The sequence below is a fragment of the Arvicanthis niloticus genome, chromosome 21 (genome assembly GCF_011762505.2).
Source record: "Arvicanthis niloticus isolate mArvNil1 chromosome 21, mArvNil1.pat.X, whole genome shotgun sequence".
Taxonomy (NCBI): Eukaryota; Metazoa; Chordata; class Mammalia; order Rodentia; family Muridae; genus Arvicanthis; species Arvicanthis niloticus.
Genome location: NC_047678.1, coordinates 21,285,068 through 21,303,536, shown reverse-complemented (window position 1 = coordinate 21,303,536; position 18,469 = coordinate 21,285,068). Strand labels below are relative to the sequence as shown.

The 18,469-nt window shown below is 42.6% G+C and overlaps 1 protein-coding gene across 2 annotated transcripts in view; it reads left to right on the top strand.

Annotated features, from left to right (window-relative positions):
* Positions 1 to 6,121, top strand: part of Pccb (propionyl-CoA carboxylase subunit beta) — an 80,693-nt gene extending 74,572 nt beyond the window's left edge. For both annotated transcript variants that reach the window (XM_076917700.1, XM_034484359.2), the window contains 5 exons: positions 2,604 to 2,711; positions 2,864 to 2,964; positions 3,280 to 3,378; positions 4,064 to 4,163; positions 5,344 to 6,121. In XM_076917700.1, coding sequence (XP_076773815.1) covers positions 2,604 to 2,711; positions 2,864 to 2,964; positions 3,280 to 3,378; positions 4,064 to 4,163; positions 5,344 to 5,465 — 530 coding nt within the window. In that variant the 3' untranslated portion in view covers positions 5,466 to 6,121. The remainder of the gene's footprint in view (positions 1 to 2,603; positions 2,712 to 2,863; positions 2,965 to 3,279; positions 3,379 to 4,063; positions 4,164 to 5,343) is intronic.
* Positions 6,122 to 18,469: the final 12,348 nt, after the last annotated feature.

Here is an 18,469-nt window from a genome sequence, read left to right as displayed (position 1 = left end):
CCAGCTACCTTGTCTGTCTGTCTGTCTGTCTGTCTGTCTCCTCCACCCCACCCACAACACCACACACTTTCTTTCTCTCTTTTTGTCAGACAGAGTCTCCCTGGCTAGCCCTGGCTAGCCTCAATTCCCACCTGCTTCTGCTTGCCCCATGTTTAGTCCTGTGTTAAAGGCACACACCACCATGTTTGTGTTGTCCCCGTGTTTTCTCTAAGCATTATATGATTTTAATTATATTTATTTAGGTTTGGTTGAATGTGAGTTAATTTTGTGTGTGGTGTGTGGTCCAGCTTTGTTCTGCATGTAGAAATTCAGTTATCTCTGTTTCTGTATTTGGGGTATTTTTACCATGAGGGGATAGGCTGACTGTGGACCACCTTTTTGTTTTTAAGTAGACTTTATATATAAGCAAACTGAAAAAAAATTGTATATGTGTGTATTATTGGGGGTGGGGTATCTTTTCATACTTTCTGTGCAGACTATTATGAACTCCAACTGTCATTATTCACAGATGACATACTTTTTGTACGCCTGTTCTATAGGTTTGTTGTTTTGTTTTGTTTTGTTTGACCCAAGGTCTCTCTATATAGATAGCCCTGGCTGCCCTGGAACTCATTATATAGGCCAGATTGGCCTTGAACTCACAAATAACCACCTATCTTTGCCTATATCCCAAGTGCTGGGATTATAGGCCTGAACCACCAAACCTAACTTTCTATGATTTCCTATTGAATTAGTTTGTAGAGAATAGAAAAGCAGTGAGTGGGTCTCCGTAAGCAACCTTGAACTTAGTATGTAGACTAGGCTGGCTTCCAGCCTGCTGTGTCTGCACGCCCCTGTCTCAGCTCTGTGCCTGGGAGAGTGTCTCTCTCACCATTAGATATGATGGCTGTGAGATTTTGGTAAATGTTCTGTAAAAGTAACATTTATTCACCAGATGTAATTGTCATCTTGGAGGCTTACTACTGAATTAGTTCATACTTGGTAATTCTTTCTAAACTTGGGTTGGCTAGTGCAATTTAGCTCTTCTGGCTCAAACTCCTCTTTAATCTGACTGATTCAATCTGGCTTCTCTCTGATTTGCCCTGCTTGGCCTCAAATGAACTCTGGCAATTTGTTCTAATCTTCTGGCCCCTTCTTCTCTGGCTTCAACTGCCTCTGCTGATCTGCACCGAACTGCATCAACTCACTGACAACTCAACTGAGCCCAATTGCACTGGACTGACTAAACTGATTCACCAACAGTTACTCCAATCTGAACTGTTCCAAACTGAACTCAACCCACTGCATTGCCTGAACACAGCTGAACTGCATTCACTGAACTGACCTCTCCCCTGACTCCCCACAGCATCAGCAAGTGTGTGTACACATGCATGTGTGTTGCTAAGAAAGGAGCCTCGGGTCTCATTTGTGCTAGGCAGGTGTTCACTGAAGAGACATTTGCAGTTTGTGGAGGTCAGAAGAGTAACTGGAGTTTCAGATGGCTGTTAACTGTGTAGATCCTGGGAAGCAAACCTGGGTTCTCTGCAAGAGTAACCAGTGCTCTTAACTGGTGAACCATCTCTCCAGCCTCTACTGCTAGTTTTTAAAGATGAATGAATATTGAGTTGTATTTTCTGCATATTTCAGTATGTTTCTGTATTTATGTGTGTCATCATAGGAAAGCTTCTCTCGCTCTTTTTTTTAAGATTTATTTATTTATGTGTGTGAGCACACTGTTGCAGTCAGTGCTCTTAACCGCTGAGCCATCTCTCCAGCCCAAAAAGCTTCTCTTTTGTTCAGTAATTCATTCTCTCTCTCTCTCTCTCTCTCTCTCTCTCTCTCTCTCTCTCTCTCTCTGTGTGTGTGTGTGTGTGTGTGTGTTCATGTATGGGCACATGTGCACATATGTGTGGGGGCAAGAGGTTCATGCAGGAACTTTCTTGTCTTAGTTAGGATTTTATTGCTGTGAACAGACACCATGACCAATTCAACTCTTATAAGGACAACATTTAATCAGGGCTGGCTTACAGGTTTAGAGGTTCAGTCCATTATCATTAAGGCAGGAACATGGCAGCATCCAGACAGGCATGGTGCAGGAGGAGCTGGGAGTTCTACATCTCCATCTGAGGGCTGCTAGCAGAATACTTGCTTCCAGGAAGCTAGGACAAAGCCCACACCCACAATGAGACACCTACTCCACTAGGCCACACCCACTCCAACAGGGCCATACCCTCAAATATTGCCACTCCCTGGGCCGAGCATATACACACCATCACATTTCTATATTTTTGGGACAGGGGGGTCTGTGTCTCTCTCTCTGAATCTGGAGCTCACTGATTGGTGCAGCTGGCCATGAGTCCCAGGATCTTTCTGTCTCTTTCCTCCCACCACTGGGATTCTGTGACAAAGTCACCATGGTGCCCGGCTTTCATGTGTGTGCTGGGGATCTGAATTTAAATCTCACGCCCTGATTTCTTTTTATTGAATTCCATTTGGCTGTGGGTCGTTACTGTTCTATTTGTTACTGTCACTGTGTTTGTGCATTAGTGGATTTGATAATCTCCTTTAAAAGTCTGGGAAGGTTTTGGATTTCTTCTTTGATTGTCCTGTCCTTCTCCTTGTAGGGTGCTTGGACATTAATTCATCCGTGAAGGGGGCTCGTTTCGTTAGATTCTGTGATGCATTCAACATTCCCCTCATCACTTTTGTTGATGTCCCTGGCTTCCTGCCTGGTGAGTCCCTGGCATGGGTTGGGTGGAAGAGGTGGTTGTCTTCAGGGTATGCAGAACTCTCTCAAGGTTTCCAGAGCCCTGTGAGGATGGTCTCAGCCATGAGAACTTGTAAGAGCTTTTATGGTCTCTGGTAACTCTTCCTCATGACCTAGGCACGGCGCAAGAATATGGGGGCATCATCCGGCATGGTGCCAAGCTGCTCTACGCGTTCGCTGAGGCAACTGTGCCCAAAATCACAGTCATCACCAGGAAGGTGAGGACGTCCCCTAAGGGCCCAACCCCCCACGCTCCCAGCAGCATGGCTGAGGTGGTCTGCCATAGTGTGGTCTGGGCCAGAAGGAGGCATGCCTACTGCTTACTCCTGTGAAATGTCTAGCGGGCTCTTTCCAGTCCTGCACTTGGGTTGCAAGCAGCAGCAGGCTATGTGTACTGTGAAGGGCCATCTGAACCTTAGCCTTACGGGGTCAGTAGGGCATGGCGCTGCTTCCTGCCCTTGGCTTCCTGCAGTGTTTGGGGATGTGACCCACTTGTCCCTGACATTGACACTCAGTGTTTGGATTTGTTCTAGGCCTATGGAGGTGCCTATGATGTCATGAGCTCCAAACACCTTCTTGGTGACACCAACTATGCCTGGCCCACAGCTGAGATTGCAGTTATGGGTGCAAAGGTAAGGACACCGAGCCACACTCTCTTGGGCCTGGGACCTCTGCTGATAAAGTCCTTTGTGGCTGGAACCATGGAAAGAGTCTAGGTCAGGCCTGGAGGGAAGTCTCCTTCCTCGTCAGTCCCCCCTGTCCCAGCCCAGCGTGCACACTGGTGTCTTCAGAGCAGAGGAAAGTGCCCAGGGAGGGTGGGGCAGATCAGCTGAGTTTACCTTTGAGAGGTCAGAGCTTCTCATCACCTCATGTCAGCCCTTGGGGTGCCCAAAGCCACCCTTTTCCACCCACTGGAAGCTAAACTCTAGTTCTGTCTTGGGTGATGTTCCTCCGGCACTGAAAGAGCTGTCAGGGTTGAGCCAGGGTTCCAGAGATGACTAACGAGTGTCCCCACTGAAGGCTGAGCCTTCCACAAATGCTTCCTGAGGAGCGTGTTGTGTGCCCAGGGCTTGGGGTAGTGAAGAAGGAAAAGCAGCACTTAGTGGAAAACAGGTCAAGCATCCTGGCTTCAGTGAGCAATCAGAACGGAAGGAGAGGGATGGGACTGGAGCCACAGGCCAACATTCTGTCTCTGCATGGCCTGTCTCTTTGCTCTGATTCGCTGTGAAGTTCACAATCAAACAGAATGACAAGGAGTTGCTGGCTCTGTCTGGGTTGGGATCCCACTCTTGGGAAACCTTAACCTCTCTCTGACAGGGTGCTGTGGAAATCATCTTCAAAGGACACCAGGATGTGGAAGCTGCCCAGGCAGAGTACGTGGAGAAGTTTGCCAACCCTTTCCCTGCAGCCGTGAGAGGTGAGCCTGGTGGGAACCAGGTGTTGTCTGTCTGCTCAGTCATTTTGCTTGTTCTTTCTAGAAAGTCTTGCATAGTTGTCCTTGGTCTTTGTAGTTGTATCTGTTCACTGGGGGAGTGATGGGGCTGTCTCTGGGCAGGAGCTGGGTCTACACAGTAGGCCTATGTAGGCTGCTGACAGTATGCTATTTTTAGGTCATGGTCCAGTCATTCAGCCTGCCCCAGACCTGGTGGATAAAACAACCTCTCTTCCCCTCACTGTGTTCTGAGCTTAGCTGAGCTTAGCTTAGCTAGGTGGTTTTTTTTTGGGGGGGGGTTTGCTGGGGTTATTCTCATGGCTGTAATCAGCCGCTGGCTTGACAGTCCAAGATGGCCTACCCCCTTTCTAGGTAATGTTGGCCGATGTCTGATCCTTCATCACTTCTCTAGACCAGTCCAGGCTTGTGTTCTTGGTGTCCCAAGAATAGATAAAAAGGAAGGGAACTTATGCCCAGAGGCCTGGGTTTGGAAATTCCTGGTGTTAAGTTTTGTCACATTGTATTGGTAAAGGCTAGTCACCAGGGCAGGGAAGAAGACAACTCTCCATAGAGGAAGCAAAGTTTACTGTACAAGGACCTATGGGCAGGGATGGAGAAGTGGTTGTGAGTGGTTTTCTTTCTTTTTAAAACTTTTTGTTTTTATCATTTATTTGTCTGTGTATATATGATGTATGTGTGTGTCTACGGAGACCAGAAGAGGGCATCAGATCCCTTTGAGCTGAGGGTACAGACAGTTCTGAACTAACTTGATGTAGCTTTAGTGATCCCAACTCAGGTCCTTTAGAAGAGCAACCGTGCTCTTACCTGATGAGCCATCTCCAGCCCCATATATGTTTTTTTTGTTTTTTGTTTTTTTGTTTTTTTTTTTTAATTTTTCCTTTCTTGTCCATCCTGGGAGGGCAGAGGCCCTGGATCAATGCAGGAAGGGAGAAGCCACTTTTTCCTTATACTACCTAATGCTTCTATGCCAGAGGTTGGGACCCTGGCAAAGTAGGGAGGCCTTAGGGGTCCAAAGAGGGTTTTAAGGGCCTGGTGTGTCTCTGCCACCTCAAGGGCCGCCCGCACGGTTGGCCCGTGGGACTGAGCGTGTGGCTGGTTGATTTCAGTCACGCACACAGTGATGGCTTTGTCTTTGATTCACCAGGGTTTGTGGATGACATCATCCAGCCATCCTCTACTCGTGCTCGAATATGCTGTGACCTGGAAGTCCTGGCTAGCAAGAAGGTCCATCGTCCTTGGAGGAAACATGCAAATATCCCACTGTGAACAGATCAAAGGAAATGGAGCAGCAGTTGAGAAGCTGGCCTTTTGCAGCCTACCCCCCTGCCCTTTACAATCATGAAAAAAAACCGAATCTGCGTACCTTGGACACTGATGGCATAAAGAGTTCTTGTGCCTGGAGTAAAATTATGTGCTCTATTAAAATCTCCGTTGGTACTTTTTAAATAAATATTTCATTTTAATAGTAAAAATCTTGATCTAAACAAGAAAACCAGAAGAGGACTGGGGGGGGGGGGTGCAGAATTGTAGTCACCTGGCTCTGGTTCTGGTTGACACTGACATGGATAATGAGTCCTGTGGCCCTCAGAGGTCGTCGACATGCTGGAGCTTGGACTCCATGTAGGGTAGAGGAGAGGTATAGTGGAGACGCTGAGGTCAGCTGTGCTGGACTCTGCTGCTGAAGAGACTGAGAATTCTTAGTCTTTCCCCAGCTGCTTGTTGGCTGTGTGATGTCTCAGTACCCCCCCACCCCATGCATGCTCCACAGTGCAATACACCAGGAGGGTTGTCACCAGAATCTCGCCAATGGTAGTGCCTTGCCATGGGATCTCAGAATTATGAGCTAACTGAATCCTAAATCTCTTCATAAAATTAACGTGCCTTCAGGATTTTGTTATAGCAATAAAACCAGATTAATACAACATACCTGTGTAGTGTTTGTTTTCCTCCCCCAAGGAATTAACTTTAATGTTTAAGATAACATGGTTTTTCCAGCAGTTTATTTTATAGGCCTCAGTTCCTTGACTGTTAATGATAGAGTAGGTCTTGACTCTCTGTGACTTGTTGATGATTAAATGAGATGTCTGTGATATCAGTTTGTCTAGCAGAATAAATTCTCAGTAAGATGTAATATCCAATATTGACTTCTGTGACTTCCAGATCCGGAAGGTGTTCCTACATTTCAAAACACTTTTGTTATGAAAGTGGTTGATCCTGGAAATTGTTACTAAGATTATATCATGTGCCTTGCACTGAGTCTCCAGTTGTTGATGATGTACATTTGTGTGTGTGTGTGTGTGTGTGTGTGTGTGAAGCAACTATCATGGCTTTTGTATGTGATCAGAGGACAACTTGCAGGAGTTGCTTCTCTCCTTCCACCATGCGGATCTAGGGATCAAACTCAGGTCATCAGGCTTGGTGGCAGGTGACTTTACCCCCAAAAGTCCCTCGATTTGGATTTGTCTGGTTATTTCCTAAGGTTTCATTTGAGGTAAGAGTAATAACTGCCCTTTTAGTGTTACATCAAGATGCAGGTTTCCCTGTTCTTGTTAATCAATCATGTGGGCTCAAAGGTGACTATTTTCCCTTTGTGGTTAATCACTGGAGTGTGGGGCACTCAGCTCTGTCCACCAACATGCTTTCTCCTGCTGTTTTCAGTTCACTGTTGGAGCTTGCTCATCACTGAGCTGCTTGGAAATTTCTAGCACTGTTTTAGTCTGTGACTGTTAGAGGGAGGGACACTTTCTTTGCCTGCTTTTTTTCTGGTGTCAGCTTAGTTCTGTCTTCTTTGCTATTTCATTTTGATGCTCGCAAGGGAAGCTCCTTTAAGCTAGTCCCTCAGGCCTTTGACGTCTTTTTAATAATTTTTGGAATACTTCCTTATTTTCTGGCACCAGGATTTTCTGCATCTCCTTGGCCAGCTCAAGAACTGTTGTTTTCTCTAAGGAGCTAAAAACTTAGGAGGAATGTCATTTAGAAGGGAAAACGAGGCTGGATTTTTCTCATTGTTACTAGGATATCATAGCCAGTGCCAGAAATTAGTCACACAGATAAATGTGTATCTGAGACCTCCTGATTGCTTGTGATGACAATACATAAGCAAAACAACTAAAAAAGAAGTTCTTTTTTGGCTCGTGGTTTTGGAGGTATTGCTTGTCCCTGTAGTGAAGTCACGGTAACAGGGTAACAGTGTAGAGTTTGCTGCCAGAAGGAAAGGCCACACGTGCATCTCTCTTACACGCCTCCAAGTGACCTGCCCACCATGAGCCCCTACTTCTCTATTCCCCCTTCCCTTCTCCCGCTCACTCCAGCCCCACTCTCTCTAGCCCAAAGGCTTTTTATTTATTCATTATATGTAAGTACACTGTCGCTGTCTTCAGACACCCCATAAGAGGGCATCAGATCTCATTACGGATGGTTGTGAGCCACCTTGTGGTTGCTGGGAATTGAATTCATGACCTCCGGAAGAGCAGTCAGTGCTCTTAACTGCTGAGCCATCTCACCAGCCCCACCTCCTACTTCTGTCCCTTCTTCATGATATCATACCTTCATGAATCCATGAAGGGATTAGCCCACTGATGAGGACAGAATCCACAAGATTATTCTCCAACAGTTCATCCACTGGTAACTAAACCCTCAGTACATGTGTGAGTGGGTACCTGTTCTATTCAAACCATTGCAATGTTTATATGTAGGGCAGAGTGCATGTAGAAATATGTGTTTAAAAATGACAAATTCTAGTACTTCTGATTCCTAGTCCTAGTTATAAGCCATTTCATTCTTGTGTCTTGGCACACAGATGTTAAGCCAGGCTATGATCTCAAACCCAGAGCCCTTGTTTGCTCAGGCCTGGAGCACATAGCACGCTGTAACTATGCAATGGTAAGTGCAAGCAAAGCTTCAAGCTTCACTCTTGTTCCTTGTCTTTTACTGAAGGTGTGGTTCAGAGCCACTGAATCTGCAAGCCCTTCTGTCTTAGGGTTTTACTGTTGTGAACAGGACAACATTTAATTGGGGCTGGCTTACAGGTTCAGAGGTTCAGACCAGTATGATCAAGGCAGGAACATGGCAGTGTCCAGGCACGCATGGTGCAGGAGGAGCTGAGAGTTCTACATCTTCATCTGTAGGCTGCTAGCAGAATACTGGCTCCCAGGCAGCTAGGACAAGGGTATTAAAACCCAGGCCCACAAGGCCATGCCTCCCAACAGTGCCACTCCCTGGGCCAAGCATATACAAACCATCACACCTTTGTATACCTGAATTGTCTTTTGAAGTTGATTCTCTGAGGCATTTTGTCACAGTAATGGAGACCTAGCCCAGTGCTTCTGTCCCCAAAGTGAACCACGTGGCTTGGGCCCTGGAACCCTGGCTGGGGAAATGAAGGGCAGATGGAACAGCCTCATGTGCAGTGAAGCTTGGGTCAGGTGGCTTCACTAACACTGCCACTACAACTTGGGCTCTGAGTGTGCTTACTAGTTAGAGCATGGAGAAAGGGCTCGCTAGTCTGTAGATCTCTGTAAGTGAGCAGTCTCAGGATTACACAACCAGGAGGAAGCTTTGCTAATGGTTGCTAGTGTTTTCACACACACTTGGCCTTTCCAGAAAATCGTCATCATTTCTCAGGAGCTGGGCCCACCTGGCAACTTCCTATGAGCCAATTGGGATTGATGTCCTGGACAGGTCATGCCCGTGTCAAAATAAACCTTCAGGGATATCACTCACTCAGCTTCCTCTACTCCTTCAAGATTTGTTGTTTTCTTTTGATATAAACTTTTTACATACTCTTCAGATCATCTTTCTCTTCTGTTATCATCCTAATCGGGCTTTCCTTCTGAGGCAGCATATTGGTATCTATGGCATTAAAAAAATGTATCTTTTGTGTATATGTATGTGTGTTAATGTGAGCACAGGTGTACATGCATGACAGTTTGCATGCAAAGGTCAGGAGACAGTGTCAGTCCTCATCTTTTTCACACCTTGTGTGTGTGTGTGTGTGTGTACACATCTTTGCACAACAATCAGAGGATGATCTGAAGGACTTGTCTCTCTTCAACTATATGGTCCCAGGGATTGCACCCCAGGTTGTCTGCATTTGCAGCAAGTGCCTTTATCCACTGAGCCATCTTGCCAGTCCCAATTTCATTTTTCTTTATAGATAAATACTAACATTCTGTTGTATTATTAATATTGTTGTGTTAATCTGTTGTATATTAATAATATTGTACTATTAATCTGTTGTGTTGCTGTGTATGTATTTTGTTTCTCTATTTGTGTGGATGATGGGTGACTCGGCTTATTCTGTGTCTTGGCTCTTGTGAATAAGGCTGCAGTATATGTGAGTGTGCAGAGAGTTTCTGTGTCGTATGTAGAGCCTCTCATGCATATATCCAGTGATATAAGTGGCTTGTACTACAGTTCTGTTTTTGGTTTTAGTTTTACCTTATGGAGCCTCCAAACTGTAAGAAGGAATATGAGCCCAGGCAGTGGTGGCGCACGCCTTTAATCCCAGCACTTGGGAGGCAGAGGCAGGTGGATTTTTGAGTTCAAGGCCAGCCTGGTCTACAGAGTGAGCTCCAGAACAGCCAGGGCTACACAGAGAAACCCTGTCTTGAAAAAACAAACAAACAAACAAACAAACAAACAAACAAAAAAACCAAAAAGCAAATATGAGTCTTTTCTATCAAATACTATGTAACTTGTGTTCAGGAATAAATCTTATTTTTCTCACCTTGTAAGAATTTTGTGCAAATGTTTTAACCTTCCCACCCCCCACCATTCACAGTAAAAACTTTGTTTACACAAAAGCTTCCTACTGTCGTCTAGAAATTTGATTGCCTGGAACAGTGACCTTTTTTCTCTGAAACAGTCACCTCTTTGTCCTTAATTTCCTGTGTGTCAACTCTTTTCAGACTAGGCAGTTGAATTAAAACTGTAAGCTTGGACTCCAGCCAATGGGAAAAAGATATAGTCACTACCTGACTTAGAATAAAACCCAGATGCACTTTCTGTCTCAGTGTGTTTGTTCTTCTAAGCATGCGTTCTTGATCAAGAGTAATGTTTCTTTGTCCAGACACTATAGTAGGAACGGTGGTATCTTTCTTTATAACCTTGAACTTATTTCTAATAATTTGGGGGCTCGTTCAGGAGCCTAGATCACTTGAGGGAGTGATTAGAGTCCCACCCTGGGGAGATGTGTCCCATCAGCTCTTATTTTGGTTGTTCTTGTGTACTGAGTCTCTGATACTCACCAGGTCAGCAAAAGAAACCAGGGATTGGAAGTCTTTGACAAGACAGAAAGAACTGACCCAAGGAAATTACTGTGGTGACCAGGATTTCTCTAAACACAGACCAAAGGTCAGAAATGCTGTGGGGAATAGCAAAGCATTTCTTTGTTAGTCAGGTCATCCTGGTTGTTGAGACTTGTTTTTAACATGAAACTGAATATGAGAAACCTACAAAAGGGGTGTTGAGCACAAAACAAACCAAGATGGAAAAAAAAAACACTAAAGAAAAAATGGAAAGAAACCAAAGAAAAGAAGTATTTTCCTTACACAGAGGAAAACCAATTCCCCTGGCTGGTCCCCAGGCTCCCTTACCCTGTTTAATATAACAGTCCCTGCTCAACCTAAGGAGGAACTGAATAAAGCAAAGCCTATAAGCTTCAGTTTATGTTCCTATCTTCTCTCTATGGGCATAGGATTCTCCCTTTTTTCCATCTCTACCCAGGTCCTCAGATTCTACAAGACCTTGGGTCAGGTCTGAGAGTAGGGATGAGGGCAGTCTCAGTGTGGGTACATATGACTTGTTTAGATGAGCCTTCTGGCAGCTGCTTTTCTAACCAGATAAAAGTGCCACACAGGCTATTAAGATTTTAAATTAGAATGAACTATTTTAACAAGTTTATTTTCAAAGTTCTTAAGTTCTAGCCAATAATTCCAGTCACTAATTGTCTGATCTTAGTTCACACAATGCTGGAGATAAAATGGCACCAAGCAACATTTTCCTGGGGCTGATGGGAGATTAAAACATGATCCAGATGACAGCACTTGGCATCTGAAGTTACAGTTTCTGTGGTAAGATATGGACACTCAACTGTTTTGGGTTGAGACTAAAATTCATTCTTCTGTTTCTTTGATAATTTGATAATTTGCCTAGGTATCTCTTCCTATATCCATGCTAACCTAACTATTGTGTCTTTTTTAAAGAAATAGGTAAAACTTTCCACATTTAGTCTGTTATATGTGGCTTTTACAAGGACTTGTGCCCTGATGTGTAATGAGCTCAGTGCATGAAGAAGCAATCATGTGGTTGGCCAACATCTTGACTGGTGACATCAATATAACTTTGCCACCATCTTCGTTATTGGAAACCCCACATGGCATACACCAAAATGGTGGTACACATGAACTTCTTTGTGCCAGCAAGGGATGGGGGGTACACTTTATAGTAAGGAGGTAACACCAGATCTCTATAGTATTTTGTTTGTTTTTGTCTTTAGGTTTTTATTTTGCTTTAATTTTAACATATTACTTTATATGATATATTTACTGGCTTCCAGAAGGAACTTAAGAGTTTTTTTTAGCTATGTGCCTCCAACGCTATCCAGGTACCAAAGAAAGCTGACACTTTTAAATGGTTAGACTTGGAAGGCTTATGTTGTAAATGTTACAGCTGTAAGGGAAAAAGGCTTCCCCAGTGGAAGTGTTATAGCTCTGAAGGAAACCTATGGAAGTGTTGCAACCATCAAGGGAAAAGGCTTCCTGGAAGTTGGGAATCAAGGAATACCACAGAATCATACCAAACCTCACCCAAGAGATTTATTGGAAAGACAAAAGAGTGTGTCTCCTTTTGCTTGGGTGAGAGACAGCAGAGAACTGAGCAGGAGACAGGCTTATTTAGGGTTTCTTAGGGGAAGAATTTTCCAGGGTGGAGGTCTCCAGGGTGGAGATTAGTAAGATTTCAAGCCAATTGGTAGGATTTTGTGCTCAGGAATTGGTGGGTTTTCATGCTCAGGGATTGGTGGGTTTTTAGGTCTTCAAATCCGGAAGTGGTCTCACACCTTTTACCATATGTGAATTTGTATCAGCCTGGAGCCAAGTCCTGGGAAAGCAGATGTCCCAAAGAGAACACAAGGAACAGTGTCAGGGATTAGACAAGCTGCTGTCAGTGGGCAGTGTAACTGAGGGCAGGGCATAGTGAAAGAATTTAACTAGACTGCTCCATGGGTAGATAGGTTTACTGGGGATCAAACTGCTAAGGCTATCTTTTGGGGGACACAGAGAAGAGCATAATGGCAGAAAAGCAAACAGATCTTCTATGACAGTCAATAGGGTGCTGGGTCTTTAATCTAGGTGCCCTTGCCTGAGGTAGTTGACCTTTGGGTCAGATTAAGGGAGGTTCCTGGTAAACAGAAACCAGCCATGAGGTCTATTAAATAACTATCCTGTTTTCCTGACCAAAGCTGTTTTGTGTAGGACAAGGTCACTAGCACTGTCATTTTAGGGTTCTGCTTTGGACCTAAAAGGCAGCTATAGTGGCCAGAAGCAAAGAGGAATCAGTCTGCTTGGGCGAGAAGATGAAGATGGAGTCTATGATGGGTCTCAGAGTCTGGTTTGTTGTTGTTTCTGTTACCACCAGCAGTAGATAAAGATTCCTCTTTCCTTGCACACTTCCCAGCATCTGCCATCATCTGTGGTCTTGATGGTGAGATGAAACAAGTGTAATTCGTTATTGTTTTCATGTGTGCTTAATTCTGCTTGCTTGTATGGCATATGGGTTGTCTTAGTTTGGGTTTTACTGCTGTGAACAGACAACATGACCAAGGCAAGTCTTCTAAGGACAACATTTAATTGGGGCTGGCTTACAGGTTCAAGGTTCAGTTCAGTATCATCAAGCCAAGAACATGGCAGCATCCAGGCAGGCATGGTGCAGGAGGAGCTGAGAGTTCTACATCTTCATCTGAAGGCTGCTAGCAGAATACTGGCTTCCAGGCAGCTAGGATGAGGGTCTTAAAGCCCACACCCACAGTGCCACGCCTATTCCAAAAGGCCACACCTACTGGAATAGGGCCGTGTCTTCTAATAGTGCCACTCCCTGGGGCGAGCATATATAAACCATCACATGGATGCGCTCACACAGTCAGCCAGAGCTGAACATTACATACCTTCCTCTAGTTCTCTCCATTCTTTCAAAGAGTGCAATTGAAATTTTCATGGAGATCGTACTGAATCTGTAAATCACTTTTGGTATATATAACCATTTAAAAAATATTCTGCCTATTAATCATATGGGAAATTGTGAGAGATTTTCTGGGGAAACATGAGCAACAGTCTGCTCAGCCCAGAGAGAGACCAACAGAGCAAAGTAAGGATTCTACAGAAGTCCAGCTTGGTGAACCAGTGAGTTTATTGGGGTTAGGAGTGTGGATGAGGGGTTACTTACAGGAGCAGGGACAACTCAAAAACAGATGCATCACTGAAAAGCCCACTCCTAAATATGTGATAACTCATGAAATTTACAACCCCAGAGTCGGATTCACTCACTCTCATAGGCAACTTGGCTGACCAGAGCCTTCTCCAGGCAACTCTGCCTTTTTTTCTCCATCAAATTTTCTGTGTCTACACAGAAATATTGGGGAGAAGACCTGTGAATTTTGTTAGTTTCTGGAACATCCTGAGACTTGTGAATTGATTACTTTCTGTGTCTTAGGAGGCCCTCCCATCCTTCCTGGTAGGAATGGTTCAAATTTCAACTAGGAAGAAACCTCTGTACAATAAAAATACATCTTCTAGTGTCTTCAAGTTCTTCAGTAGTTACAGTTGTCACAGACGTCCTTCACTTCTTTTTTGTCACAGACGTCTTCACTTCACCCCTCTGTGTGCTTTTTTGTTTGTTTGTTTTTAAGGTATGGTGAATGGAATTTTCTCCCAATTTCTTTCTCTATTTATTTATTATTGTTATATACTGATTTCTGAATATTGATTTTGTATTCTGCTACATTGTTAAAAGTGGTTTTTGGTATAGTCTTTAGGATTATATTAAATATAACAATCCCTTTGGGATATTTTGGCTTCTTTATTTCCTATTTATTTCCAATTTTCTTGCTGCTTTGGCTAATATTTTAAGCAGCTTCTTAAGTAAAATTATAGATGGGATAACCTTGTCTCATTGCTGATTTGAGAGAAAATGCCATTTTCCCCACTGAGTATGATATTGGCTGTATGTTTGTTACATATGTCAAAATATATTATTTCTGCTATTTTTGAGTTTCATGAAGAAATGTTGAATTTTGTGAAGCACTTTACACTTTTATTGAGATGTTATAATTTGATTTGTCTATGTGACATATATTATGTTCATGAAACCATCTTCACATCTCTGGACTGAAACCACTATGCTCATGATGTATTTTTGAATTCAGTTTTAAGTTTATTATAAGAATGTCAGTGTCTATGACATTAGTAACATACTTTATTTTTATTATATTTGTATAAGACTAATGCTATCCTCACAGTAGATTTGAATTCTTAAAAGGCACAGAATTCAGTAAAATTCTCTAGTTCTGGGCTTTTTATTGTTGTTGTTGACTATTTTCCCGATTATTACAGATAAAAAACAAAACAGGCACACACAGTGTATATATAAACATGCACACACATATAGTATCTATAAACACACATATACATTATATATATACATATATAAATACATACATGTTTATATGTTCATATACAAACATATATGATCTAAATATATATAAACATAACTACATGCCACATAAATAGCTAAATCAAATGATCATCTCAATAAAGACATAAAGTGCTTGACAAAATTTAACATTTTTTCATGTATGTGTATGTGGGTGCACACCTATGCACATACACACAATTTTCAGGAGTTAGTTTTCTCCAGTGACGTAGAAAAACTGAGAAAAAAGAATAGCCTGATACTATCACTTTAAATATCCAGGGGTTTTTGTTTGTTTGTTTGTTTTTGCTACTGTTTTTTGTTTAATGTTCTCTAGTTTATAGATACTGGTAAATTTTAAAAGAAGGCCAAGGCAGACATGGTGGTACATACCTTTAAGCCCTTAAACCAGAGACAAAGGGAATTTCTGCAAGTTCAAGGTCAGTTTGAGCTACATAGTGAGTTCCAGGAAAGCTAAGGTTACATAGTGAGACCCTATCTCAAAATAAAATAAAATAAAATAAAATAGATGTTAACAGAAATATTTAAAAAGAGAATACTTGTTGAATTTTTTCAGGTTGAATGTTCCCATCTGCAGGTTCATACAAATTGATTATTGATTAGTTTTGTTTATTTGTTTATGAAGACAGGGTATACTGGCTGGTTTTGTGTGTCAACTTGACACAAGCTGGAGTTATCACTGAGAAAGGAGCCTCCCTTGAGGAAATGCCTCCATGAGATCCAGCTGTAAGGCATTTTCTCAATTAGTGATCAAGGGTCAGAGGGCCCATTGTGGGTGGTGCCATCCCTGGGCTGGTAGTCCTGGGTTATATAAGAAAGCAAGCTGAGCAAGCCAGGAAAAGCAATCTAGTAAGTAACATCCCTCCATGGCCTCTATATCAGCTCCTGCTTCCTGACCTGCTTGAGTTTCTGTCCTGACTTCCTTTGGTGATGAACAGCAATGTGGAAGTGTAATATGAATGAACCCTTTCCTTCCCAACTTGCTTCTTGGTCATGATGTTTTGTATAGGGATAGAAACCTGACTAAAACACAGGGTTTCTAAGACACAGGGTTTCTCTGTTTAGCCCTGGCTATCCTGCAGCTCTCTCTGTAGACCAGGCTGGCCTTAAACTCACAAGAGATCTGCCTGCCTCTGCCTCCTGAGTACTGGGATTAAAGTGCTGCACCACCACTGCCCACTTGGTGTAGGCTTTAGAGCAGTTGGTCATCCCCAGTCTATCTAGGGCCGCCTACACACTAGTAAAAGCAAGGACCGCTGTCAGCTTGATCCTGCTTGATCACGAGGCCAACTGTCTTGTACCAGTAATCTTATTAACACAGATATCTGAGGGTGACCCTTTAAAGTCAAACGCTGCTTCTTACAGTGTAGCCAAGGGACATGAAAAGACACCAATGGATGCGGCCTTTCACTTAAAGCTACAACTATGAGTTAACACGTCACGATCTTTAGCTCTCTGAGCACTTGTTCCTGTTCTTGTTTATAAAGATGTTCCTCATTTAAATTCATCAACAGCTCTAAGGCTCTTGCTGGAATATGAATTCACCCAGGATCTGGGAGACAATAGAAAAACATGAAATGTCAGAGAGAGAGACAGAAAGTGACAGAAAAAGAAAGAAAACACACACACACGGTTATATCTTTAGTAAAAAGGGTTAGTTAAATATTTTAGATAAGGATAACATACACACACACACACACACACACACACACACACACACACACATATATATATATATATATATATATATATATATATATATATATATATATAATTTTGTCCTAAAGTAAAATCTAACAATGGGCACAATAAAATTTAAAGCCAAGTCACAGAAGGTCTAAGTTATACAAAGTTTATAGCAAGTCAGACTCGAGGGTGATGCACTTTACCAACTAGAGTTTATTAACGTTTCTAAGGTTATGAAGATGTATTCATGTTAGAAAAACCTGACTTTGATGTCAGTCTAATCTCTCATGTCTTTATTAACTTTGTCAAACTGACCACTTCCATCCTATGAACATCTTGTGAACCCCTCTCCTGTAGTTACATTCCTCATGATGAACATGATCTTGCACGTTAATACCAGATATTGACATTCCTGGAAGTCTTACGTTATAGATGATAATTACCAAGTAAATGAAAGTGCCAGTTTTAAGAAAAAATAAATTCTAAAAAGGAATGAAGCCACACTTCAGGTTTTAGAGATAATAAATATTGAAAAAGCTTCCTTTCGCTCTAAAGGGTTTTTGATATCAGAACTGGAATATAAAATTTATATAATACATGAAAGAAAACCGTCAAGCTAATGTCTAATCTACTGAACTTTTAGATAAAGGCACATACTGTGGGTGGTGCTGATGCTGTTTGTATTCTGATGTTAATTCTGTTTTCTTAGGAGGGGCTGCCCTGGATGAACAGTTAATCACATACTCAAGTGATCTCATGTGAACCTTCTTCCAATTTTAACTGGTCAATAAGGGCTAGCACCTGTGATTGGGCAAGGGTGAGGAGGGGTCAAGGTGGGATTGGAGGTTTTGAGAGTGGAGGCAGGTAGAGAGGCAGAGGGGAAGGAGAGAGAACTGAAGAGGAAGAGGAGGCAGCCATGATGGAGGAGAACCATGTGGCCAGGAGAAACTGCAAGTAACAAGGGGTCTTATAGCTGGGGGATAAGTTAGCATAGGGTTAGATCTGCCCAATCTAGGCTCATAGCTTGTAATTGTAATAACTGGATTGTGTGTTTTTTATACGGGCTTATTGGTGTTGGAAATTCCAGCAATAGGCACACTAGAAAAGAATCAGGAAAAGAAGGTCACCAGTCCCTTTAAGGTTTGTATTTATGGTTTGAACTTTATTTTGGTACTAAAACTAAATTTAAAATTGTTATAAGGTTCACAATCTTAACATAGTTTCTAGTGTTTTAAGAATTAGTGAAAGAAAGGTAATTAAGATATGAGTTAATAATTGTCTCTAATATACCTAGAACTAGATTTATAATTATGCAAATATAAATGTTACTTATGAATAGAGACAAGACTGCAAGGAGAGTTCAAGTTCTATTTCCCATTATATATATTAGGTGTATGTTATGAAAAGGTCAAAAAAAATTTTTTTTTGTTTTTGTTTTTCGAGACAGGGTTTCTCTGTGTAGCCCTGGCTGTCCTGGAACTCACTCTGTAGACCAGGCTGGCCTCAAACTCAGAAATCCGCCTGCCTCTGCCTCCCAAGTGCTGGGATTAAAGGTGTGCGCCACCACTGCTTGGCGAAAAGGTCAAAATTAAACCTAAAGCAGTTAAATTATAACAAGTTTGACTCTTACTAATCTGAAATAATATATAATATATATAATAATATATAAAATCAAGAATATGAATGCCCAGTGGGAGTTTGAGGAACTCTGCAGCCCTGCTCCTGTTGCTAACCTGGAAACCAAGAGCATCTATGCTTGGTCAAAGCTTGAGGGATACAACAGGGGACAAGTGGAAATGGGGATCACAATGCCCTTCTTCCCTCTGGATTCACAGTACTGTTGACTTCAGCGGTTTCTATCCGTAGGGCTAGCCATC